At 41.1% G+C, this 27768-nt stretch overlaps 1 protein-coding gene across 2 annotated transcripts; it reads right to left on the bottom strand.

Annotated features, from left to right (window-relative positions):
• On the bottom strand, window positions 1-27764 carry ZNF805 (zinc finger protein 805). Of its 2 annotated transcripts, none has more exons than XM_064580305.1 (4): window positions 27471-27764; window positions 25902-26028; window positions 21756-21851; window positions 1-12121 (listed from the first exon to the last, which is right to left on the bottom strand). In XM_064580305.1, the coding sequence occupies exons 1-4, from the start codon at window positions 27501-27503 to the stop codon at window positions 10509-10511; spliced, it is 1869 nt and encodes a 622-aa protein (XP_064436375.1). In that variant the 5' UTR covers window positions 27504-27764; the 3' UTR covers window positions 1-10508. The 2 variants fall into 2 exon arrangements, with proteins under 2 accessions (XP_064436375.1, XP_064436374.1); XM_064580304.1 differs by lacking the exon at window positions 27471-27764 and adding an exon at window positions 26368-26578.
• Window positions 27765-27768: the final 4 nt, after the last annotated feature.

The following is a 27768-nucleotide window of genomic DNA, read 5'->3' as shown; positions in this document are numbered from 1 at the left end:
TTATTATGACAACATATTTAATTTTCTCTTTTTGGAGCCAAAAGCTACATGTTTTAACAGTGGGAACAAAGAGTAAATGAGAACTCACTGACATATGTGCAAAGTAAATAACAGCATTGACCTGGCCATTTTATCTTTGTAGAAATAAAGGCAAAAGAAGGAATATTTGCAAATCAAATCACCTGAAGCCTTATCTATACAGAGGCAAGAGCCTGTCTCACCAGTCTCTGCACTTTGTCACTGGTAAATTAAACCCTACTTTGTAAGAATATCTACTGTGACTTGTTTTAGTTACAATGGTTTACATGTATATAATCCGTGACCTCAAAGCTAGGACTTTTTCACTGCAGCAAACTGTATTTGTTTAATGCTTGTAAAAGATACTTGAATTTACTCAACATTTTAGTACCATTCAAGTCACTGTGAAGAAACAGCTGACATCACAGGCCTGAGACTATTATCCTTTGAGATTCAAAGTTTGCCCTTGGCTAGAGTTTGGGACCTTATATTTCAGGAGATTTCCCATAATTCTCAGAAAAGACAAATGGCTCCGTGTGCCTATTGCTTGTGTCAACAATGTGGCTTATGCTGGTGATCTGCTATCCTTCTGGAGGTCTAGAATTTTGGTTATATTTTAGAGAAACCGTCCCCAATAATAACCCTGTGCATGGAGTTTCTTTCTAAGATTTTCTTTATTTTAGAGAGAGCACAAACTGGGTAAAGGGCAGAGGGAGAAGCAGACTCAAGTGGGGCAAGAGGCAGAGAGAGAGGGAGAAGCAGATTCCCCACTGAGTAGGCAGCCCAATGCGGGGCTCGATCCCGGGACTCCAGGATCATGACCTAAACTGAAAGCAGATGCTTACCTGACTGAGCAACCCAGGTGCCCCATGGCATGGAGTTTCTAATGTGCTTCCGTAGTAGACATTTCACAGATGCTGTCATAACTCATTGATGCAACTTAAGGACGCAGCACTCTTTAAGAACTTTAGTACTTCTGCCTTCTCCCTTGGCTGATTTTGCTTTGTATCCTTTTGCTATAATAAATAAATCACAGCTGTTGAGTATATGCTGAGTCCTTTGAGTCTTCCTAGTAAATCATTAAATCTGGGGTAGTCTTGAGGACTTTCAATACCAACATTCATTATGCAGTCAAATGTTCTACCACTGAGCTATACCCCCACACCTCCACCACCATTCATTATGACTTTTTAAGTCTTAGAGATCTGGCCATAAAAGCCGGTGTGGTTTCTCTCCGAAGTCAGCATATGCTATTTACTGTGCCAACTATATACACAGCTTTGTGTAACCACTCTGTGAGGGACCCAAACATTATAATAAAAATATACTGCTGTGTGTGGCCATTTACTAAGACACACACACATTAAGTGTCTACTAAGGAAAATAAAAAGCTAAAGACAACAGAAGGATACACTGGATGCAGGGATAATGAAAGAAAAATGGGCTGCAAGGTATCCAGCTCGGGCAACAAGACAGAACACAGTGGGATTCACTGAGATGTTTCTCAGGCACCTCAAACGTGATGTGTAAAACCAAATGCCTCCTGTAGCCCTCTTCTACCTCCCTACCATCTGAAACCCAGAGATTTTCTATAAATCCCTACAACATTGTAACAGATTATGCAGCTGTTAAAAAGTTAAGTTTGGTTTATCTCACTCAACCTGAAGGAATGGCCAAGGTGTAGAGTCAAATGAGAAAAGGGGATTATAGCTAAATGAGCATAATTTGATCCATTTTAATAAAAATGATGGTGACCAGGAAGACAGACTTATCCTATGAGAAGGAATATAGGAAAGGACACGGACATGAATCCTGCAGCTACCCTAACTGGCCTCAAATCCCTAATCTCATATTTCTTGGTTAAATGTACATCTCTTGGTAAATCCCTTAGCCTTTCTGTACCTCAGTTTTCTGATCTGTAAAAAACAGGGATAACATCACCTACCACAGGCATGTTGCAAAGGTTAAGAGTTGATGTGTGTAAAACATTCAAAACAATGACTGAAACATGGTAACATACCATGTCTGCTTGCTCTCATTATTACTGTGGGTGCATCCTCATGGTGATGGCCATGACCACATGACACATGCAGACAGGCTCAGTATGTATGAATACTGATAAGGTGTGGAAGGATGACCAGAGAGAAACATTCAACCTGGAGACAAGAATTTGGGGAACTCTGTACATCACTGAGCATAAAATACCTTGAGGGGGGGAATTAACTCACTCATGGAACACCTTGCAAGTGAGAAAGCAAGGGCAACATTCTGAGAAGCACCACTGTTTAACAGATGGAAGAAGACACAGATCCTCTGAAGGAGTAGGGCATGAACTCAGAGAAACCAGGAAAGGACCTTCAAGTCAAACAGGTAGGCAGCAGTAAAAAGGTCCAATAACAGACCTGGGGGGGGGGCGGTGGAGAAGGGTGGGAGGACGGTGGAGAAGGGTGGGAGGACAAGAGGGAACTTTGTGAGACTTGCCTGTCAGGTGACAGTGGTGGAGACCACCGTTTAGTTGTCAGTGGGGTGAAGGGTCATGAGGGGGTGGGGACAGACAGTGGACAGAACAGTTAAACAGGGTGTGTCTATGAGAGAAAAGAGAAGGGCACAGCTCACTGGGCATGTGGGGCATAAAGTGCCTGGGGGCGAGACTAGAGACTTGAACACAGGTATAGATTAAGAGGATAGAAGGGGATTAAGAGGGAGAAGTTGAAGACCAAGCAGTGGGGGGTATAAAAGAGGTCCTAGACAAATCAGAGATTGGGGATATGTGTCCAACCACAAAGAGGAAGAGTGATCCTTGAAGAGGAGGGACCTCTTTCTCCTTTGAGGCTACACAGGTATTTACTGTTTTTCAAAAGTTTGCTTATACCACTTTGCTTCTATAAAAGACCTACATTAGTACTTGTTTTCAGTAACCAAAAGATATCTGAGGATTTTCGCTTGTACCAAAATGTACCAGCGTTTGTTTCGTAGCAAGCTGTTACAGAGGCAGTCAACACCCCAAACAGCAAGACTGGAACCACCAAGCTCCTTCCTCAGGAACTACTCAGAATCTCAGCATTGAGCCACCATAGCTTTGAACTGTGTCTGTGAGCATCTGGGTTTTATCTTGATTTATTTTGTGCATCTGTTACCAAGATGTCCTAAAGTATCTAGAAAAGCCTGAGAGAGGTTATTTTTTGAGTCTGGGAATGCTAAAAAATTTTTTTCATATAAATGAATGGTAATTGCTTCTTTGCTTTATGCCATTTCAGCTTAGAAAAGGTTTCACAGAAATGCTCTACTTTCTAATAGCAAGGGGGGGGGGGTTATAGAGAGCTGGGGAATTTTACACAGAAACCTTTCCTGGAGAACAAAACTCTTGACATCCTGCATATCACACTCAGTTCTAATGTCTGTTCTTAGAAATATACAGGATACCAACACAGAAGACTGCAGGCTTTCCATTCCTCCATATAATCCAGGATTTCTATTCCAACATCAAGATAAACCACCAGAATATATGATTTTGGACTACACAGTATTGCCTGTTTTCTTAGAGTCCTTCTTTGGCACTACAAAGCAGGCAGCGAAATAGAAGATGTATAAAGGAAACAAATAGAAATTAAACAACTGAAAAATTCAAAAACCAAAATGAAAACTCACTGGGTGAGTTCAATAGATTAGATATGAGAGAGAAAAGATTCAGTGAGCTCAAAGAGAGATCAATGGAAATAAATCACTCTAAGCAACAAAGAGAAAACAGATTGGGGTACTGGGCGGGAGTGGGAGTCCAAGGACCCTCCGGGACAAGACTGGAAGATCTACCACTCACGTTATTGGAGTCCTGAAAGAGAGGAGAAACCATGGGGCTGAAAAAATAATTGAAGATATCTAAAAATCTTCCAAATTGGCAAAGGGCATACACCAACAAATTCAAAAAGCTAAGCAAACACCAAACAGGATAAACCCCCCAAATTTCATGCCAGGTTGTATCATAATCAAACTTTTGAACTCTATATACAATAAAAAAACCACACTGAAAACAGCCTGACAGAAAGATGAATTACAGATAGAAAAAAAGTGGATTAAATGGCAGACTTCTCATCTGAAACCAAGGAGAATAGAAGGAAATGACATGCTTTTCAAGTACTAAAGGAAAGAACTGCTGACCCCAAATAATATATCCCACAAAAAGATTCTACTAGAATGAAGGAGACTTACATTTTTAGATAAAGGAAAACAAAAACATCTGTTACTAGAAGACCTTCCCCATAAGAAAGACTACAGAGGATCCCTGACTTAGAATGGTTTTAGGATTTTTCTTGACCTTACGATACTGTGAAAGTGATATACATTCAGCAGAAACCGTACTTCAAAATCTGAATTTTGGTTTTTCCCTCAGACTAGCAATATGGAGTGTGGTACTCCCTTGTGAGGCCAGAGGCAGCACATCTCCCAGTCAGCCCCGCAATCACAAGGGTAAACTACTGATACTCTACAGTGTACTATGTTGCCAGCATTTTTGGATATTGCGTCTTGTGTTTTCCCATCCCATCATGTCTACAAAACACCCATCTGTGTCTCCTGCTTCTGGTGAAAAGAGAAAGTCAATTACTCTTGAGAAGAAACTCAAGATAATTACCTAGCATGAAGGTGGCAAGCTAGTAACGGCCATCACACGTGAGTTAGGACATTCTTAATCAACAATCAACCATATTAATGGTCAGTATTGGTTAAGTCCACTGTCATCATGAAGAAAAGAGATGGGCCAATTGACGACATGGAGAAATTACTTGTCACATAGAAGACCAAATACAGAAGCACATACTGCTTAGCCCACTGACAATCCAGGCTAAGGCAAGAAGTCTTTTCAATATACTAAAAGAGCATGCTGATGATCCTACACATACACAAATGTTTATAGAAAGTCGTAAATGATTCCAGTGCTTCATAAGGCACCATAATTTCCATAATGTGAAGGCTAGCAGTGAGGCAGGAAGTGCCAATACCGAAGGTGCTGAAGCTTTTAAGGAGGAGCTGCATAGGATAATTGTGGATGAGAAATATTTGCCAGAACAAATATTTAATGACAATAAAAGAAGCTTGTTCTGGAAGTGTATGCTGGTGCATTCATACATTTGTCGAGTCCAAGACAGTGCCAGGAGTCAAGGCACTGAAAGACATATAATGCTGATTTGGGGTGGAAATGTTGCAGAGTTCAAATGAGAGCCTTTTCTACTCTACCACTCAGAGAACCCTACAGTATTCAAGAATGTGAGCAAGTATATGCTTCCCATTTATTATCACCATAACAAGAAAACTTGGATGACATTAGCACTGTTTAAAGACTGGTTTTCCAACTGTTTTATTCCACAGGCAAGAGACTACTGTAGGCAAGACAATGTTCTATTCAAGATTCTTCTGGGGGCGCCTGGGTGGCTCAGTCAGTTAAGCGTCTGCCTTAGGCTCAGGTCATGATCCCAGGGTCCTGGGATCGAGCCCCACATCAGACTCTTTGCTTGGCGGGGAGACTGCTTCTCCCTCTGCCTGCCACTACCCCGCTTGTGCTCTGTGTCAAATAAATAAATAAAATCTTAAAAAAAAAAACACTTCTTATCTAATGCTTCAGGGCATCCACAGCATTTCACGGACATGCATCCTGATGTAAAGGTTGTACATTTGCCAGCAAACACAACTACACTCATTCAATCAATGGACGAAGGTGCAACAGCTATGTTCAAAGCATACTATTTATGCCATTTGTGTAGGCTGCTGAAGTGACTGAATCTAGCCAAATGCTCGACGTTTTAGGAAGATTTTTACATTCTAAATGCTCTTCAGAATATCACTATACAATGAGAAGTCAGGTAGCAATGCATGATGGAAGATGTATGTGAACACATTCAGAGGCTTTAACAAAGATTCTGCTGTTGATGAATGTTAAGTAAAAAGAAAGATATTAGTGCTTGGGAAACAGCCAGAATTGGACATTAATGAGGAGGATGTTCCTGACCTTGTTGGCATTGAGGCTGAAAAGCTTTCTATTGAGGAGCTAATCAAACTGGAAGGACAAAGAAATAAAGAAACTGACGCAGAAGAAGTTACACATGAAGCACCAAGAAAGGTCACAGGAAACAGAGGACTCTGCTACTCTATCCGTAATGGCATTTGGATGTCAGAAGAAATGGATGTCAGTCACAAGACATTCACAAGAGCTCATGGGCAGATACAGGATGCTCTTGCTTGCTACAGAAAAATATGGAATGAAAAGAAGAAACAAACTGCACAGTCAAAACTTGGTATCTTCCTAAAGAACCTAAACCATCAACAAGTGTTGCTGCCCTGGTGCCTTCTACCAGCTATTCTTCAGCCTCATCGTAAGAAAGAGAAATTGATGACCTGTCAACTGTAGCATCCCCATTACCCAGCAATTAATTTTAGTTCACCACCTCAAACATTCTTTAGGCCCAGCTATGTATGTTAATGATAAGTACACATACAATCATAGTTTTCCCCTTTAAGTATAATATTCAATAAATTACATGAGCTATTCAAGACTTTACGATAAAATAGGTTTTGTGTTAGATGACTCTGCCCAACAGTAAACTAATGTAAGTGTTCTGAGTATGTTTCACATAGGCTAGGTTAAACTATGGTCAGTAGGTTACTGCACTAAATGCATTTCTGACTACGGTATTTTCAACTTTCAATGGGTTTATCGACATGTAACTCCATCATAAGTGAAGGAAGATCTGTATAGGAGTTTGCAAAAAAGAAAGGAAATGTTAACAGAAAAAAATCTTGAGATTTCAAGAAGAAAGAACAATGGAATGGATAAAAGTAGAGGTAAACAGACTACACTTCTCATGGGTTTTGTAAAAATTGTTTGATAGTTGAAGCAAAAATCATCATCCAATATGATGCTCAGTGTATAAAGAAGAAATACTTAACACAATTATATTAAAGAGTGGGGAATGTAAAGGGACCCAATGAAAGTAAGGTTTCTACATATCAAAGTGCTAAGGTGTTGATACCATAGGCCATGATAAATTATATGTGTATAAAACAATACCTAAAATAACTACTAAAATACAAAGAGATAAACTAAAAAATATCATAGATCAAATGGAATTCTAAAAATTAAAGTAACCCACAGGAAGGCAAAACACAAAATAAAAAACAAAAAACCCCCAAAACAACAGAGGAAAAATAAAACAGGGAACAAAGAAAAACCAAATCATAAACTGGCAAACTTAAGCCCTAACGTATCAGTAATTATTTTAAACTTAAATGGTCTAAATATAGCAATTTAAAAAAGAAATCAGCAAAATGGATAAAAACAAAGCATGACCTGAATATGTGCTATTCCTGGGGACTGCCTTCAAATGTAATGATATACATAAGGTTGAAAATAAAATTATGGAACAATATAAACCAAAAACCGCAAAATATTACCCAAGAAATGCAATAGTGACTATATTAATATCAGTTAAAGTATACCCCAAAGAAAATTTACAGGGGCAAAAAGGGACATTACATAATGATAAGAAAAGTCAACACACCAAGGTGATAGAGCAATCCTAAATGTGTATGCACCTACAACAGAGCTTTGAAATAGTCAAAGCAAAAACTGATAGAACTTAAAAGGAGAAACAGACAATTCCAAATTATACTGCAGGACTTCAAAATCCCTCTCTCAGCTATTGAGAGCAATACTAAACAGAAAATCAGCAAGGATAAAGAAAATCTGAGTAACATCATCTACCAACAGGATCATGGGGACATTTATACAAACTCCATCCAATGACAGTAGAATACACATTCTTTTCAAGCAACCTTATAAACATTCATCAAGATAGACCATATTTTGGGTCACAAAGCAAACCTCAACAAATTTAAACAACCAGATCAAACATAAAACAAGTTAGAAGTCATTAACAAAAAGCATGAAATACTCTCAACACTAGGAAATTAAACAATATACTTCTAAATAATTTATGAATTAGAGAGGAAGTCTTGAATAAAGAAATTTTTAGAACCAAATGAAATGTAATTAAAATGTACTACAACTTGTGAGGAAAGTGCTGTGAGGAAAATTTATAGAACGTAATGCTTACATTAGAAAAGCAAAAAATCTCAAATCAATAATCTAAACATCCATCATAAGAAATTACAGAGGAAAATACCACCAAAGCAGATGGAAGAACAGATATAATAAAGGTCAATACAGATATCAGTGAAATTAGGAACAAAACGGTAACAGAGAAAAAACAGTGGCATAAAGTGCTGCTTCTTTAAAAAGATACAAAAAAATGATCAATATCTAAGAAGATTAACAAAGATAAAAAGAGAGTTGACACATTTCCAATATCAGGAATCTAAGAGGAGATATAAGTACAGATTCTTCCATCATAAACAATGTAATAAAGGAATACTTGAAACAAGTAAGAAAATTTAGATGAAATGGAACAATTCCTAAAAAAGGACAACTATGAAAATTCATCCAATATGAAATAGATATTCTGAACAGTTCTATACATATTAAATAAAATAAATACATAATTAAAAAGCATCTGAAGAAAAAACTCCAGGCATAAATGGTTCACTGGCTACCAAACATTAAAAATAAAACCAATTCTATATACTATTTTCCACATAATAAAAGCATATTCCCAATATATATTGGGAGGCCACTATCACCTAGACACCAAAACCAATGACAGTACGAAACAAACAAAAGGCAAAAAACAAACAAAAACGACTGAAAGAAAGAAAACTATGTATCATTACCACTCATGAAATTAGAGGAAAACTTCCTCAACAACATACTAGGATACTGAATACTGTAATTTAATATATAAAAATAATTATACTCTAAACCAAGTAGGGCTTATTTCAAGAAAACAAAGCTGATTCCACATTCAAAACTCAAATCAATGTAATACATCATATCAACAAGCTAAGAAAAAAACAAGATTATATCAACTGGTAGAGAAAAAGTATGTGATAAAATTCAACACCCATTCATAACAACAACAACAACAACAACAAAACCACAGCAAATCAGGAATATGGGAAACTTTCTAAACTTGATAAGAAACTTCTATAAAGAAAACCTCATACTAACATCATACTTGATGAAAAACTGAATGTTCTCCCCCTAATATCAGAAACCAGACAAGTAGTTACTAATACTGTTCAACATCATATTGGAAATCCTAGCTAGTACAGCAGACAAGAAAATAGTAGGTATACAGATGGTAAGGAAGAAATAAAACTGTCTCTTTTGTAGATGATATTTCTATGTTTTCTAACCCCAAGCATTCTATCAAACAAATAAATGCCTACAGTTCAGCAAGGTTGCAGGATACAAAAATGACATCCAAATTTTAATTACATTTCTGCACACTATCAAAACTTGTGTGGAAACTGAAAGTTTAAAAATCAATGCCATTTATAATAAAAGAAAAAAAAAAACACCTAGATATAAACCTTATAAAAATCATGCAGGACCTATTATTGAAATTTACAAAACAGTGATGAAGTAAAACAAGCAATACTTAAATAAACATAGAGACATACTGTGTTCATAAATTGAAGACTCAACATGGTAAAGATGCCAATTCTCAACAAATTGATCTGACAATTTAACTCAATTTCTACTGAAATTCAATAGTTTTTCATTAAAATAGACAAGCTTCTCCAAAACTTTATGTGGAAATTCAAAGTAATGACTGTTAAACCAGTTTTAAATAAAAAGAATAAAGAGAGAGAAATTATCTTACACAACTAGAAGATTTACCATCTAATTACAGCAATCAAGTAAACCAATAGTACAGGACCAAGAAAAAGTCTAAGTATCAGCTCCTTAAAACCACATGAAGGTTCGTTTTTTTCAAAAAAAATCAAAGCCTTAAACAGTTTTAACTGGTGCAATAAAATGTGCCCATTCATATGTGTATTCTTATCTCCTCAAATATAAAGGTGTTTGATGGCTCCAGCCTTTATATTTCTCACAAAAATTAAGCTCCTTAAGAACAGAGACAATGTTTTAGAACAAAGAAGATGTTCATGAAGTTTCCAAACCTGCCCTCAATTAACTCTCTTGATACTGGACAGTAATGAATATATATACAAGACACATAAAAGTCTAGGTCCTTTACCTCTAAAACAAAACCCTTCTCCTGCCAAGTAAACTAGGGAATTCAACACAAAGTGCCAAAGGCTTGGCAAGGAAGTCTGGAAGAAAATGTGTTTGTGTTTGCAGTTCATTTTCTCTTCTAAGTCTCTCCTTTCTTTAGAAAAAAAAAAAAAAAAAAAAATTTCCTGAGGTAATACTGCAGTGTAAATTAAGGAAAGAGATGTAGCTGGAGATTTTCCTATGTGCATATAACCACTGGGTCTCCCCTGGATGAATTCTCAGATGTAGAATAAGGCTCTAGACTGGGTAAATTTCCAGTCTGACTCCTTAGATGACAAATGATACCCTGCAACAAAAGGGTTTCTCATAGGGAAGGAAACTGAGGGGTTTCTCTTTGGTATGAATGATCAGATTCTGAGTAAGATGTTTCCTCAGTGGTTACATTCAAGAAGTCTTTCCCCAATAGGAGCTCTTGGAGGTTGACTGAGGACTGCCCACTCGGGAAGGGTCTTCCCACTTCTGTTACACTGACAGAGTTTCTCCCAGTATGAATCCTCTGATGCTGAGTGAGGGATGAGCTGCGACTGAAGGCTTTTCCACACTCACTGCACTCATAAGGCTTCTCTCCAGTGTGGATGATAGAGTGTCGAATGAGGTTTGTGCTCCAACAGAAGGTTTTCCCACACTCGACGCATTCATAGGGCTTCTCTCCACTGTGAATCCGTTGGTGCCTTGTGAGCCCTGAACGGCGGTTGAAGGCCTTCCCACACTCCATGCACTCATACGGCTTCTCTCCAGTGTGGATGCTGAAGTGTCGAATGAGGTCTGCACGATTGCTAAAGGCTTTCCCACATTCTTTGCACTCAAAAGGTTTTTCTCCAGTGTGGGCCCTTTTATGCAAGATGAAAGTAGAGCAGTGGGTGAAGGCCTTTCCACACTCGCTACACACATAGGGTTTCTCCCCAGTGTGAATCCTCTGGTGCCTCTTGAGGTATGACCTGTGGTTGAAGGCCTTCCCACACTCTAGGCACTCAAAGGGCTTCTCCCCAGTGTGGATGACGTAGTGGTGAATGAGGGCTGCACTCTCACAGAAGGCTTTCCCACACTCACTGCACTCGTAGGGCTTCTCCCCAGTGTGAGTCTGCTGGTGCCACATGAGGTATGACCTGTGTTTAAATACCTTGCCACACTCAAAGCATTCATAGGGATTCTCGCCACTGTGGATGATGTAGTGACGAATGAAACCTGGCCTATCTCGGAAGGCTTTTCCACATTCTTTGCACACAAAGGGTTTTTCTCCAGTGTGGCTTCTGTTATGCAAGACAAAAGTGGAGCGATGGGTGAAGGCCTTTCCACATTCATTGCACTTATAAGGCTTCTCTCCACTGTGAATCCGCTGGTGCTGTGTAAGGTGTGACTTACGGTTGAAGGCCTTCCCACACTCCATACACTTATAGGGCTTCTCCCCTGTGTGAACCATGTGGTGTTGAAGGAGATAAGTGCTTTTACTAAATGTTTTCCCACACTCGGTACATTCATAGGGCTTCACTCCAGAGTGAATCCTCTCATGTCGAGCAAGGAGGCGTTTCTTGTTAAAAACTTTCCCACATTCATTGCATTTAAAGATATTTTCTTCTTCCTGAATCACAGAATCTTTACCTGACCCACATGAATCATGGTCATGGACAGCACTTCCCAAAGGGACTGGCTCCTCTACAATCCCTGAACACACATTATCAGCTGTCCCTATGTTGCCATGTTCAGAGCTTGATTTCCCAGGGAGTTTCTCCTTCTGGGGATCTATCTCTGGTATCAGGTGTCCTTCTTGCATTTCCAATGACCCATCCTGATCCTTAGTTCGGCCCACCTGGGAGATCCCTGGAACTCCTTGTGTTAGTCGTTCCCGGAAGGAGACTCCCTCAGACAGGGCTGGCTCACTAGCAGTAGATTCTGTGATCTTGGGTTTTCCTTTGTCACCTGAAAGAAATCCAATACACAAAAAGGTCTGTTGGTAATGCCAACATAGAAAAAAATGAGCATTTCAGTGAAATGAAGAGAAAAAAATGAAGATGAAAATAGTGTCTCTGTGTCTTGCTACCTCTGAATTCCTGGACAACAATGTCTTTTATTTCCAAGAGTCCTAGGACTACTGACACCATGAAAGGGAGACCTGGGGGAGTGGTTGGGTTAGAAGACAAAGTGCAGGAGAGGAGACACAGTCAATTCCAGACTGGATATTTATGCAAATAGGTAACTCATTTGGGACCCTGATAGTTCATGCTTAAAAGATGACTGAGGGCAATGCATGACTACATGTAATTAGAGGGCTGGTGCTTTGAGCTGTAAGATAGCAACTAGGCCTCTGGACAGAGTCATGTAGGAAATGACTCAATCAACTGTGCTTATGTAATGACAGTAAATAAAACTCTGAACCCTCAAGCTAGGTGAAATTCCTGGGTTGCCAATACTTCGTACATGTACTGCTATACATCAATGCCAGAAGTGTAACAAGTCCCTGAGGATACGGTAGGGCACGTAAGGAACCCTTCCAAAAACTGTTCCAAAAAACACCTGATGCAGACATATTGGACATGACTTTACAACAACCATGTTAAAGAAGCTCACGGAGCTAAAGTAAGATGTGCAGAAAGTCAAGAAAACTATGTATAAACAAAATGGAAATATCAACAAAAAGCTAGAAACCTAAAAAGAAACCAAAAAGAAAAGTATAACTGAAATGAAAAATTCACTGCAAGGATTCAAAGGAAGATTTCAGTAGGATGAAGAAAGAATCAGCATACTTAAATACAGAAAATGAAAATTATATCCATGGGGGAGGGGGGAGATTTAAGAAAAGTGAACATACCCTAATGGACCTGTGATACACCAGTAGAAGAACCAATATACTCATTGTGGGATTTATCAGAAAGAGAAAGGGTAAAAGAAAATATTTTAACAAGTGGCTGAAAATGTCCCAAATTTGATGGAGACATCAATAATAAATATCCAAAAAGATCAGTGTACTCCAAAAAAGATGAACTAAAATAGATTCACACCAATAAAACTTACAATCAAACTTTTGAAACCCAAAGATAAACAGAGTATCTTGATAGCAAGCTTGAGGCAACCTGTCACAAAAAGAAATTCTCAATAAGATTACGAGCAGAGTTCTCATCAGAAACTTGGGGAGGCCAGAAAACAGTGGGTCAATATATTCGAGGGTAAAAGAAAAAAACTGTCAACCAAGAATCCTATATCTGGCAAAAGTGTCCTTTAAGAGGAATAAATTAAGACAGCTCCATATGTAAAACCCTAAGAAGTCTGTTATCACTAGACCTGCCTTGCAAGAAATTCTCAAGGAAATCCTGCAGGGTGAAATGAAAGGACACTAGACAGTAATTCAAAGCCATACAAAAAAATAAAAAATCTCAATAAAAATAAACACATGAACAATTATAAAAATATTATTTTAACAATGGCTTGTAACTCTACTTTTTGTTTTTTTACATGATTTAGGAGACTAATTAAAAAAAAAAAACTATACTAATCTAAAAGCTAATGTTACTGTAACTTCAGGTTATAACTCCACAGGTAGTTTCTACATAATTCAAAAGACTAATGCATTTAAAAGAGTCATTAGTTTTGGGCGCCTGGATGGCTCAGTTGGTTAAACAACTGCCTTTGGCTCAGGTCATGATCCCAGAGTCCTGGGATTGAGTCCCACATCAGGCTCCCAGCTCAGCGGGGAGGCTGCTTCTCCCTCTGACCCTCTCCCCTCTCATGCGGTTTCTCTCTCTCTCTCACAAATAAATAAATAAATAAATAAAATCTTAAAAAAAAAAAAAAGAGTCATTAGTTTTAAGTCTGAGGGCACACAATAGATAAAAACATACTTTTGTGACATGAACTAAAGGAGTTGAGAACGGAGGTGTAAAGGAGAATTTTTTTGTTATTGAGGGCAGGCTAGTACAAAGTAAGATTAATGCTACAAGTTTAAGATGCTAAATACAATCCCCATGGTAACCACCAAAAAATAGCTATAGAATAACACAAAAATAGACTCAAAATGGTTGAAGGACCTCAATGTGAGACAGGAGTCCATCAAAATCCTTGAGGAGAACACAGGCAGCAACCTCCTTGACCTCAGCCGAAGCAACTTCTTCCTAGAAACACTGCCAAAGGCAAGAGAAGCAAGGGCAAAAATGAACTATTGGGACTTCATCAAGATAGAAAGCGTTTGCACAGCAAAGGAAACAGTCCACAAAACCAAAAGACAACTGACAGAATGGGAGAAGATAATTGCAAATGACCTATCAGATAAAGGGCTAGTATCCAAAATCTATAAAGAACTCATCAAACTCAACACCCAAAGAACAAAGAATCCAATCAAGAAATGGGCAGAAGACATGAACAGACATTTTTCCAAAGAAGACATCCAAATGGCCAACAGACACATGAAAAAGTGCTCAATATCGCTCGGCATCAGGGAAATCCAAATCAAAACCTCAACGAGATACCACCTCACACCAGTCAGAATGGCTAAAATTAACAAGTCAGGAAATGACAGATGTTGGCAGGGATGCGGAGAAAGGGGAACCCTCCTACACTGTTGGTGGGAATGCAAGCTGGTGCAGCCACTCTGGAAAACTGTATGGAGGTTCCTCAAAAAGTTGAAAATAGAGCTACCATATGATCCAGCAATTGCACTACTGGGTATTTACCCCAAAGATACAAAAGTAGGGATCCGAAGGGGTACGTGCACCCCGATGTTTATAGCAGCAATGTCCACAATAGCCAAACTGTGGAAAGAGCCAAGATGTCCATCGACAGATGAATGGATAAAGGAATGAAATCTTGCCATTTGCAACGACATGGATGGAACTGGAGGGTATTATGTTGAGTGAAATAAGTCAAACAGAGAAAGACATGTATCAGATGATCTCACTGATATGAGGAATTCTTAACTGCAGGAAACAAACTGAGGGTTGCTGGAGTGGGGGGTGGGGTGGGAGGGATGGGGTAACTGGGTGATAGACACTGGGGAGGGTATGTGCTCTGGTAAGCGCTGTGAATTGTGCAAGACTGTTGAATCTCAGATCTGTACCTCTGAAACAAATAATGCAATATATGTTAAGAAAAAAAAAAAGAAGAAAAAGAAGGTAGCGGGAGGGGAAGAATGAAGCGGGGGAAATCGGAGGGGTAGACGAACCATGAGAGACGATGGACTCTGAAAAACAAACAGGGTTCTAGAGGGGAGGGGGGTGGGAGGATGGGTTAGCCTGGTGGTGGGTATTGAGGAGGGCACATTCTGCATGGAGCACTGGGTGTTATGCACAAACAATGAATCATGGAACACTTCATCTAAAACTAATGATGTAATGTATGGGGATTAACATAAGAATAAAAAAATAGCTATAGAATATACACAAAAGGAAATGAGAAAGGAATTTAAACATTTCATTACAAAAAGTCAACTAAAGGGCACCAGGGTGGCTCAGTCGGTTAAACATTTGCCTTCAGCTCAGGTCATGATCCCAGGGTCCTGGGATTGAGCCCCAAGTTGGGCTCCCTGCTCAGCAGGGAGTCTCCTTCTCCCTCTGCCCCTTCCCTCTCTCATGCTCTCTCTCAAATAAATAAATAAAATGTTTAAAAGTAAGTGATCTAAAACACAAGAGAAGACAGTAATGTATGAAATGAGAAACAAAAAATCTGTAATGCATATAGAAAGCAAATATCAAAATGATAAGAAGTCTCTCCCTATCAATAACTACATTAAATATCAACGGATTAAACTCTCAAATTAAAAAAACAGAGACTGGCAGAACCCATAAATCACATCATCCAACCATATGCATCTATGAGACTTACTTTAGATCCAAAGACACAAACAGATTAAAAGTGAAAGAAATGAAAAAGATATTCCATGCAAATACTAACCAAAAGAGGCCAGGGGTGGGTATATTAATGTCAAACAAAATAGACTTTAAACCAGAAAAGATTACAAAAGACAAGAACATTATATTTTAATAAAACGTGTAATACAGCAAGAAGCTATAACAATTGTAAACATGTACTTAATGACAGACCACCAAAATACATGAAGCAAAAAGCAGCACAATGTAGGAAGAGAGAGACAATCCTATGGTAATAGATGAAAACTCCCAATACCCCATTCTCAATAATGGATAGCACAACCAGACAAAATATAAGTAAGGAAACAGAGGACTTAACATAATAAACCAACTTGACATTAACAGACATATACAGAATATTCTACCCAACAATAGCATATACATTCTTCTCAAGTGTACATGGAACATTTTCCAGGATAGATCATGTTAGGCCACAAATTAAGTTTCAACGTATTTAAAAAGATACCATATAAAGTATGACTCACTTCTAGTGATAATGAAAACTTAAGCTATTAAAACTTACAAGATGCAATGAAAGCAGCATTAACAGGGAAATTTATAGCTATAAATGCTTATGTTAAATAACAAGAGATCTCAAATCAACAAACTAATGACAACTTAAGGACATAGGAAAAGAACACACTAAAACCATAGTGAGGGGAAGGAGGGAAATAGTAAAGATTAAAAAGAAATGATATAGAGAAGTGGAAAATAGAAAAAGAATGAATGAAACAAAAAGTTGGTTCTTTGAAAAGACTAACAAAATTGGCCAACCTTTAGCTAGATGAACTAAGGAAAAAGGAGACTCAAATGACTAAATCAAACATGGAAGTGGGGACATTACTACCAATTCTGCAGAAATAAAAATAAGATTATAAGAGAGTACTACAAACAACTGTACACCAACAAATTGGGTAACCTAGATAAAATGGACAACTTCCTAGAAACACAAAAGCCATGAAGACTAAATCAGGAAGAAATATAAAATCTGAATAGATCTCTACCTAGTAAGGAGATTGAATTAGAAGTAAAAATATCTCCCAAAAAAGAAAAACCTTGGCCCTGATAGCTACACTTATGAATTCTACCAAAGGTTTTAAAAGAAGAATACCAATCCTCAAACTCTTCCAAAATACTGAAGAGGAGGAAACACTCCTTAAATCATTAAGGCCATTACTACCCTGATAACAAAGCCAAAGACACTAAAAAAACTATAGACTAATGTACCTTATGAACACTGATGTAAAAAATCCTCAACAAAATATCAGCAAATTCTGCAGCATATTAAAAGGATCATACACCATGACCAAGTGAGGTTTACTGCTGTAATGCAAGGGTCATTTGACATACAAAAACTGATAAATGTAATACACCACATTACTAGAATGAAGGGAAAGGCCCACACAATTATCTCAATTGACACTGAAAAAGCCTTTGAAAACTCAACATCCTTTCATGATAAAAACACTCAATGAACTAGGAATAGAAGGAAACTTTCTCAATACAAAAAAAGCCGCATATGGACAACTCAGCAAACATGATATTCAATGGTAAAAGACTGAAAGCTTTTCCTCTAAGATTGAGAACAAGGCAAGAATGTGTGCTATCACCACTTCTATTCAACATAACACTGGAAATTCTAGGCAGAATAATTAGGCAAGAAAGAGAAATAAAAGGCACTGAAATTGGAAAGGAAAACATAATTTTATCTTTGCAGATAATATCATCTTATATGTAGAAAAATATAAAGATGCCATACAAAGTAACTGTTAGAATAATTGAGTTCAACAAAATAGCAGGATACGGGGCGCCTGGCTGGCTAAGTGTCTGCCTTCAGTTCAGGTCATGATCCCAGGATCCTGCTTCTCCCTCTCCCACTCTCCCTGCTTGTGTTCCCTCTCTCGCTGTCTCTCTGTCAAATAAATAAATAAAAAATCTTAAAAAAAAAAATCTGAAAATGAAATTACAAAAACAGGTCCATTCATAACAGCATCAAAAAGAATGAAGTACTTAGGAGTTAAACCTAAAAAACAAGGTAAAAGATGAAGACAACGAAAACTATAAAACATTGCTAAAAGAAATTAAAGATGTAAATAAATGGAAACACATACCATGGTCATGGATTAGAACTCTTAATATTGTTAAGATATTGATACTACCTAAAGTGTTCTACAGATTCAGTGCACTCCCTATCAAAATCCCAAAGACATTTTTTGGAGAAATATAAAAAACCATGGTAACATCCATATGGTATCAGAACGGACCCTGAATAACCAAAACATCTTACTACAAAACTACAGTAATCAAAAAACAAAACAAAACTACAGAAATCAAAATAGTGGGCACTGGCATAAAGACAAGACATATAGACCAAGGTAATATAATCGAGAACCCAGCAATGACCTCTAACATATATCATCAAATCATTTTTGACAAGGGTGCTGAGACCATTCAACGGAGAAAAAGACAGTGTTTACAACAAATGGTGTTGGGAAAACTAGGTATTTACATGACAAAGAATAAAACTGAACCCTTATCTATCTAACATCATATGGAAAAATGAACTCAAATAGGATCAAAGACTCAAATTTAAGACCTAAAATACAAGATTCTTAGAAAACACGGAGCGGAGCGCCTGGGTGGCTCAGACGTTAAGCATCTACCTTCGGCTCAGGTCATGATCCCAGGGTCCTGGGATCGAGCCCCGCACTGGGCTTCCTGCTCAGCGGGAGGCCTGCTTCTCCCTCTCCCAATCCCCCTGCTTGTGTTCCCTCTCTCGCTGTGTCTCTCTCTGTCAAATAAATGAATAAAATCTTTAAAAAAAAAAAAAAGAAAAGAAAACACAGAGCAAAACCTCTATGGCACTGGATTTGGCAATGACTTCTTAGATATGACACCAAAGCCATCAGCAACAAAAGAAAAAATAAATTAGAGTCATAAAAATGAAAAAACTATGCATCAACATACTATCAACAGAACAAGGCAATAACCCCAAGAATGGGAGAACATATTTGCAAATCATGTATCTGACAAGGGATTAATATCCAGAATATATAGAGAACTAAAACTCAACAACAAAAAATCACAATACAGAAATGGGCAAAAGACTTGAATAGACATTTCACCAAAGATGACATACAAATCGTCAATAAGCACAAGGTGTTCAACATCACTAATGATTAGCAAAATGCAAATCAAAACTACAATGAGGTATCCTCTCACATCCATTAGGATGGCTATCAAAAGATCAGAAAATAACAAATACTGGAGGATGTAGAACAGTGGGAACTCTTGTGCACTGTTGGTGGGAATGTAAAATGATATAGTCTCTGTTGAAACAGTATGGCAGCTCCTCAAAAAATTAAAAATGGAATTAAGAGATGATCGAGTAATTTCATTCATTTCTTGTTATATTCCCAAAAGAACTGAAATCAGGTTCTCAAAGATGTTTGTACACCCATGTTCACAGCAATATTATTCCCAATAGGTAAAACATGGAAGCAACCCAAGTGTCCATTGAGGGATGAATGGATAGCAAAGTGGGATATGTGGAATATTAACGATCCTTAAAAAGGAAGGAAATTTTCGGGCGCCTGGGTGGCTCAGTTGGTTAAGCGACTGCCTTCGGCTCAGGTCATGATCCTGGAGTCCCGGGATCGAGTCCCGCATCGGGCTCCCTGCTCGGCAGGGAGTCTGCTTCGTCCTCTGACCCTATCCCCTCTCATGTGTTCTCTCTCTCTCAAATAAATAAATAAAATCTTTAAAAAAAAAAAAAAAAAGGAAGGAAATTTTGACACATGCTACCACATGGATAAACCTTGAGGACACTATGCTAAGTGAAACAAGCCAGTCATAAAGACACACACACAAATACTGCATCATTCCACTAATATGAAGTACTTAGAATAGTCAAAATCATAGACACAGAAAGTAAAATTGCGGTTGCCAGGGCCTGGGGCAGAGAGATGGGGGGGTTACTGTGTAACAGGTAGAGAGTTTCAATCTTACACAATGAAGAGCTTTGGAGATGGATGGTGATGATAGGTGCATGGCATTATGAATGTATTTAATATCACTCAACTGTACACTTAAAAATGGATAAAAGGTTAAGTTTTATGCTATGAATATTTTAACACACACAAAAAATAACAGAAGGAATATACAAAGAATCCCTGCAAATCAAAAAGAAAATGCAAACCAGTTAAGAGAAAAACAGGTATTTATCATGAAATGACATTTCAAAGGAGAAAATACAGGCTGACCAATAATCATATGATCAGGTGCTAAAGCTCCTCAACAATGAAGGAAAAGCAAATCAAGACCACGTAAGATACAGTTTTGTGTTCATTTGATTGTCAACGATTGAGGAGCCTTAGAGTATCAAGTATTGGGCAAAGTATAGGTCGAAGGAACCTCCACGCTTTCCTGGGGAAAATGTAAATTGGTACATGTCCTTCAACACAATGGCAATTATCCAGTAAACTTGGAAGCTTGCATAGCCTATAAACCAACAATTTCACTCCAAGAAACACCAAAGACACCGTGACCATGTGCAAGATGACTGATACAGGACTGCTCCTGGCAGCACCACGTATCAGTCAAAACGTGTGAATAACTGAATGTACACAGAGTGGATGAATACGATGTGAGACAGGAATTTATTGATTTTCTTCAACTGAAGGAATTTGAGCCTATTTTTATGTTGAGTAGAGAAAGGAAGACGTTATATTACACAACAGAATATGAATGAAGACAACATTTTCCTGAAAAGGTGTGCTCTAGACTCTGGTTCAGGAACTGGCTAGGGCCAGGGGCAAGACCTCTCTCGCTAGGTCTTGGAAGGGGAAGCTGCAGACACCGGAGCCTGAGAGAGTGCGGTAGGGTCGAGGATCAAGCGATGGAGGAGGCGGACTTTACTTTCAACGCAAAGACCCGCTGACACCTCAGGGGTCATATGCTGAGACATCCACAGCTGGGGAAGTGGTAACCACCCGAACAAAGTCTGAGCTCCTGGGGTAGCTCATGCAGGATACAGAGCTGACTAGAGGCACCAGCAGATGCAGAGGCCGGTTAGGAGACTAGTAGCGTCCCCCAGAGAAAAGATGATGGGAGCGTGCACGGAGCGTGGGGATGGGTCTGAGGAAGGTGGTGCAAGTGATGGGATTCAGGAGATGTACAAGATGTGCAATGCACAGGACTGGGGCATGGCCGGATGTGGGGACTGAGGACCTTTAGCACCTGACTATATGATTATTGGTCAGTCTGTATTTTCTCCTTTGAAATGTCATTTCATGATAAATATCTATTTTTCTCTTAACTGGTTTGCATTTTCTTTTTGATTTGCAGGGATTCTTTGTATATTCCTTCTGTTATTTTTTTTGTGTGTGTTATGAAGTGTGGAGGTGTGAGGAGGTGTGGAGGTGTTAGGAGGTTAGGAGGTGTGAGGAATTCTCTGAGGCTGTACTCAGTCTCTAACCTGCTTGGGTGGCAGGACCATTCACTGTAACTTGGGAGGTGGAAGGAGTGAGCAACATTCTGGGTCTCTTGCCAGGCATGCTGACTTCGGGTCAAAGGGCTCCATGGCTTCCAAACCCCCAGAGAAGCCAGAACAAGAAGCTTCCCCAGGGAACCGGGGCCAGTGGTCTCCTCCTGGTCTTGAGCCTGCAGGGTCTCCCACCTGCCCACATCTTGGCTCCTACCTGGATAGGTGATTTGAGACAGGTCTCTCTTCACTGTCCATAGCTCTTGCCCGTGCTCCAGCTGGTAGATCAGCTCAGGTCTAGGAACAGGACACCCTGTTCACAGAAAAAGAAAGAAGACACTAGGATTTTTGTGAAAAAAATAAAATCCTTCAATCTAGTCTGTAAACAGGATCTTGGAATAAAACTGCTCCCATCCACACAAAATACTAACATGCAAACCCAGAAACGAAAGGCATGCCATACTGCCAGGGAGTTATTTTCCTCACAGTAAGTAAAAAAAAAATATATACAGTCATAAATACCATAATATAAATACAAACTGTAATCATAAATAACCATAATCATAAGGGACTGTGTCAAGCAACTTAAATGCATTGTATCATTTCAAAACTGAAATAAATTACAACTTACACACTTAAAATACTGACTTATTCATTCAAAAGAAGATATTTGTCTTCACTGATCTAGCTCTTTTTCTAGATCCTAAGCACAATTTTGTATTGTTCTTCCTATAGGCCATAGACAAAATGAGGATTCTATCTTAGGATTTCCTCACAGCACCTTCAGCAAGTACATACTGCAATCAGCACCATTTTGTAGAGGAAGAAACCAAGGCTCGGGCAGATAATGTGATCTGCCAAAGAGCAAAGAACTGGTGAATTGCTGAGCCAAAATGGAAACCCAGGTCTAGCTCTCTATGCTGTTTTACCACAAAGCTACACATCATTGTTCCAGAGGTGCTGAGCCCACCATCCATAAGGATGATGAAGATCATGATGAGAGAAACAACAGTGGTGGCAGCGAAATTCTCAGCAGCTAGACTGCACATAACCTGGTCACACCACGCATTGTTCTGAATCCTGTTCATAAGTTACCCATTTATCCTTGCTACAGTCCCAGGAAGTATATACTAAAGTATATATTACCCCAATTTACCAGTGAGCACACCCAGGCAGACAGGTTCGGTAACTTGCCTGTAGCCACAATTTTAAGGAGCAGAGCTAGGACTGAACATCAAGGATCTGGCTCTGGACCTTTGTCTCCTAAACACGACACTAAGGAGGAAACAGCAAACACCCTTGTGTGTGGACAGCAGCCCCAGACCAAGTGGATGGTGGTGGTGAGGTAGGGACATGAGCATGAAGATTCATCCTCAGAGGACAGGGGCCTGGGGAGGGACAGACTTAGGGACTCCAGACTTCAGCATTTCGTAACTACTAAGAAATAATAAAATTGAGAATCCTACACAGTGATATGGTCCCAGACAGACATTTACAGAAACATCAAATACTGTACACTGTCAACAACATTAAACATAAAAAGGATTTTTACTGCAAGGAAAAAAACAAACCAGAGAACAGCTTCATAAAACGAAGTATGTTCTGGGGCGCCCGCGTGGCTAAGCGTTAAGCATCTGCCTTCGGCTCAGGTCACGATCTCAGGGTCCTGGGATCGAGTCCCGAATGGGGCTCCCTGCTCGGCGGGAAGCCTGCTTCTCCCTCTCCCACTCCCCCTGCTTGTTCCCTCTCTTGCTCTCTCTCTGTCAAATAAATAAAATCTTTAAAAAAAATGAAGTATGTTCCATACTGAGTAAATTAAGCTGTATGGGGGACTCACTACAGTGGCTGAGACTTCCTGATTTCCTGAGCACTGGGAGGCCATGGGATTATATGCGCGGAGCAGGAAAAGTGCCTGGGGCAGTGCTCCAAGGACCTGAGCAGGCTGTGACTATTATTAATCACTTTTCCTAAAAGTGACCCACTTTTATTTTTCCTAGATTCCTTCACCAAGGGAATCTGTTATCACTTTAGTAAGTGGAAACCGGAATCACTGGCCTTGATGGCAGGTCACCCAGAAGACACAGCAGTGAAATCAAAATGATCTTAATTCCCAGTGAGTTCCTGCTGCCTACTCAGGGCTGCATGCTCACTCTGTTGAAAGGGGAAATTAGCAACAATTAGGGGGTGAGGTGTTAAGATTCAGCGCTAAACCCAGATATTTCCTCAGCAACAATCAGGAGACAAGAAAGAGCAGAAATAATGCAGTGATGATGTCAGGTGTCCCTTCATGCCAGCTGATGAAGTGTCCATGCGCCCTCTAAAACAGGGTTTCTCAACCACCATACAACTGACATTTAGGTCAAGATAATTCTTTTTAATATATACATATTTTTTAAGATTTGGTTTATTTATTTGACAGAGACAGACACAGCAAGAGAGGGAACACAAGTAGGGGGAGTAGGAGAGGGAGAAGCAGGCTTCCCGCCAAGCAGGGAGCCCGATGGGGGGGCTTGAACCCACGACCCTGGGATCATGACCGGAGCCGAAGGCAGACGCTTAACGACTGAGCCACCTAGGCGCCCCTAGGTCAAGATAATTCTTTGTTGGGAAGACAGGGAGGAAACTGTCCTGGGCATTGTAAGGATGTGTTGGCAGCATTCCAGGTCTCCACACACTAGGTGCCTGTCCCACCTCCATCCCACCTGTGACAACCAAAAATCTCTCCAGACGCTGACCAGTGTCTCCGGGGACGACACCATCGCTGGATGAGAACCACTGGCATAGAGAGTTATAACCAGGATGATGAGACAAGTGAGGGGGTGGGGGAGGGGCCCCCATGAGATCTGCAGGTCAGGACACAGCTGGCGAGGTAGTGATTATGCACAGAAGGGGTGACCGTGTGAGAGGCTGAAATGCCCAAGAACACTCCCCAGGCAGACGCAACAGCAAGCAGAGGCCCGAGGCAGGGCTGCGCGTGGGGAACTCACTAGAAGCCCTGCACAGCCAGAGCACAGTGAGCTCAGGGAAAGCACTGACGGTGACGGATGAGGTCAGCAGGAAAAGAGAGTAGACTTTTTATTTTGAAACACTTTGTTATGAAATCTTTAATCTAGCCAACTTTTCTAATTTTGCTTTTTCTCTTCTCACTGACAGACATAATTCCAGTTCTCTAAGAACAGGCATGTCTCATCCTAAGCTCTGGATTTATAGCCCTCCTTTCCCTCAAATTGAATGGCATCGTGGTCGTTCTCCTCAAGCAGAGAAACATCTAAGCTGGTGTTTCTCAACCGTGGCACTCTGGACGCTGCAGGCGGGATAGTCCTTCATTGAGGACGGCGGTCTTGTCCATCGAAGGATGTTTACGGCATCTTTGGACTCCAACCACTAGATGCCAGGACCACCTACACCCAAGGCCAGACAACCCAAAGTGGCTGCAAACACTGCCAAATGTCTCCTGGGGGTACAAATCCCAACTGCTGAGAAGTATTACTCTAACCCCTCTCTTGTACTGGCAGAGGATGTTGGCCCTTGAAACAAGTGATAATCTCGGAGGCACACAGACACAAAGGAGCCCCATAACCGAGATCATGCCGTTTGGGACAATACCTGTTGGCACTGAAGGCAAAGGCCTCCCGGGGGCCTGCCTGCCTCACTCTCTTCTTGGAGAACATCCCATCACTCACAGCCCTGCTGAGGACACTTGAGCCAATCAGGCTCACGCAGTCAGCTCCCTCTCTGGAATGTGAAATAAGAACCTCGGATGGAGGCCAGTCTGCGCTGGGCACTGGGTGAGAGGTCCAGAGAAGTACTGGCTCGGGTGGCCATTCCTGCCCCAAGGACACCCACACAGCCCAGCAGCACACAGAGAAAGAGGAACAACATAAACACGCAAAGACGCGGAGACCAGGAATCGGGGGGCCAGAGAGAGCAGGGCCAGGTGGCCAGTCCTGTCACAAGCTGATGAGGCAGAAAAAAACCTTTCTGCATACAGTGACATGAGCAGAGAGAGCCAGAGAGAGAAGCCGGGACAAGAGACCAGAAGCCAGGGTATAATCGTGGTGGTTGCCAGTTCCTCTATCAGTCCCTCACAGGACCCAGCTGGAAACCCTCCCTCTGGGTCTGCAGAACAGCCGCCTTTCCTTCCATTACTTTCCAGGAGCCAGAGAGGAACTGTTTCTTGCCCAGACAGACACAGGAGAGCAGGCCCAAAGAGATGAGTCTAGAAAATGACTGAAGCTGCAGGCGGGCGGGGGGGGGGGGGGGGGGGGTTCCAGAGGCCTTCTTGACCAGCCAGGCCTGGAGCCAGAGGGTGCTCTGACAAGAAGGTGGCAGGTCCCCCCATGGTGGAGTGCGGAGGACTCACCCAGAGACACCAGAAGGCCACAGTTTTCCAGCATCACCTCCTGGTACAGGCTCCTCTGGGCCAGGTCCAGCTGCCCCCACTCCTCCTGGGTAAAAGTCACGGCCACATCATCGAAGGTCACAGATATCTGGAAAGTCAAACAGAGGTAGCAGCGTTGGCCTTGCGGCTGTTGGATATGATCAGAGCTCATCCCTACATCCCTGGTAAAGATGCAGAGTGACCACGGCTCGAATCACCAAGCACCTCCTGAGGGCCAAGCTCTGTGCTAGGCTCAAGGGGCAGGTGGGCAATGCTTCGGATGCGCTACGGTAGCGTAAGGGAGAAGCTCCCTCCGTGGGAGCCACCGCAAGGTCACACAGGACGATGGAAATGACGCGAGGACTGGGAGACGCAGACAGCAAGGGCTCTAGGACGTCGGAGGAATGAGTGAGTATGATAATACCAGCATCAGTAATAACAGCAGTACCTGAGCCTCACTGGTCCTGCTAGCTGCCTGCCCCATGCTGAGGGCTTCACATCCTGGTGAGAGGGACTGTAAGGCCCCAGTTCTTAAGTCATCTTAAGTTTCCACTAATGTTGTCTTTTGACTTAAAAAAACACTTCATACGGAGTTTGCCTTGTTAACGTTACTCCCTTCACCATATTCTATGGTTTCCTCAATGTGAAATGTCCAACACATGCAGGACCAAACCCACTAATTAAATATAAGTAACTCAGCTACTCCACTCTCCGACAGACAGCCCCACTACTGCAGATCTGTCATTTAAATGCTCCAAGTCACTGGCTCATGGTTTTTCATGTGCACTTGCAGTGCCCACATCTCTGTGCTTTCTAGCTTTGTCCCCTCTATCAGGGCTCTCAAGTTAGTATTTCAATTAAACACCTGGAAATTCCTAATAAACCAACTGGTTCATACATAGGAACCCTGCAACATTACTCAGTTCTGGTGCTGGATAAACTCACATCACCAGGCACATTTTGGGCAGATAGATAACCACAGAAAAGTCAACTAGGGCCTCCACATTGGCCACCAGGTGATAGATGTCTAAATTATGAAAACTCTCTGACATGTACTCACCTAGCATCCTATATGATTGGTTAGGGGTGCAGATATAGGTTTTTTCTGATAGGTCTTATGTTGCAAATGGGGGGGAAATTAGGGAGGATCAGTTATTAAGCAAATCCTGGCTATTTGGGGCCGACGCTTAGAGAAGTCACTGTTGAGCTCCCTGGACTGTCACCAGCGCTAGTAATCTGGCTTCCGGCCAAACGGGACAGAGCGGACTGGTTTCCCGGGTTGCTAACCGCAGATACGGGATTAGTTTCCTGGGCAGGTGGCTGCAAGTTTCGGGGCAGAGTTCTACTTTCAAATACGGTCTGCCCATTGTCAGATCATCTGTACACTCAGTCTCTCTCTGTAGAATCTGCTCTAAGACTGGAGATCAAGCAAGCGACAAGCCTTCTCCACGCGTCTTACACAAACACACCTCAAAGAGAAACCGAGCACCTCTCTCGACGTCCAGCCTGCCCAGGAGCCCTCTCCGCAGCAGAGAGGCATCGTCCACTCACCTGCGCAGGGTCCATCCACGCCGCCGCCATCATGGGACCCTGTGCTCAGAGCGGGGCCTGGAGAGGCGGCGACACAGGCGAGTCCCGCGGGCTCGGCCGACGCCACCCCTCCCCTGCTCCGGGGGGGGTGACCTCGCCTGACTTTCGCACTCCCCGGTCACCGGGCGGCTCACGGCTCCTTCAAGGGCGCGGCGGTGAGCGGGGAGCCTTCTTCCAGCTCTTTTTTCCAAGAGCTTCACTGGAGGCGGGTCACAGAACAGCGGCCCCCTCCCCGCAGCTGGCGTGGACGGAACCGTCG

This window comes from Mirounga angustirostris, unplaced genomic scaffold (assembly GCF_029215605.1).
Source record: "Mirounga angustirostris isolate CCGP_5_RB_7025 unplaced genomic scaffold, mMirAng1.0.hap1 SCAF_16, whole genome shotgun sequence".
In the NCBI taxonomy this organism is placed as follows: Eukaryota; Metazoa; Chordata; class Mammalia; order Carnivora; family Phocidae; genus Mirounga; species Mirounga angustirostris.
The sequence above is the reverse complement of the archived record's forward strand: the minus strand, read 5'-3'. Positions and strand labels throughout refer to the sequence as shown.

What these genes read in the sequence shown, in the direction of transcription:
- ZNF805 (XM_064580304.1), bottom strand. Translation starts at nt 26,403, where the DNA reads ATGGGGCAGGCAGCTAGCAGGACCAGTGAGGCTCAG. An exon ending in GCAGGACCAGTGAGGCTCAG is followed by an intron (nt 26,029 to 26,367) that starts GTACTGCTGTTA and finishes TTGACTTTCCAG; the next exon opens with ATATCTGTGACCTTCGATGA. An exon ending in GTCTCAAATCACCTATCCAG is followed by an intron (nt 12,122 to 21,755) that starts GTAGGAGCCAAG and finishes GATTTCTTTCAG; the next exon opens with GTGACAAAGGAAAACCCAAG.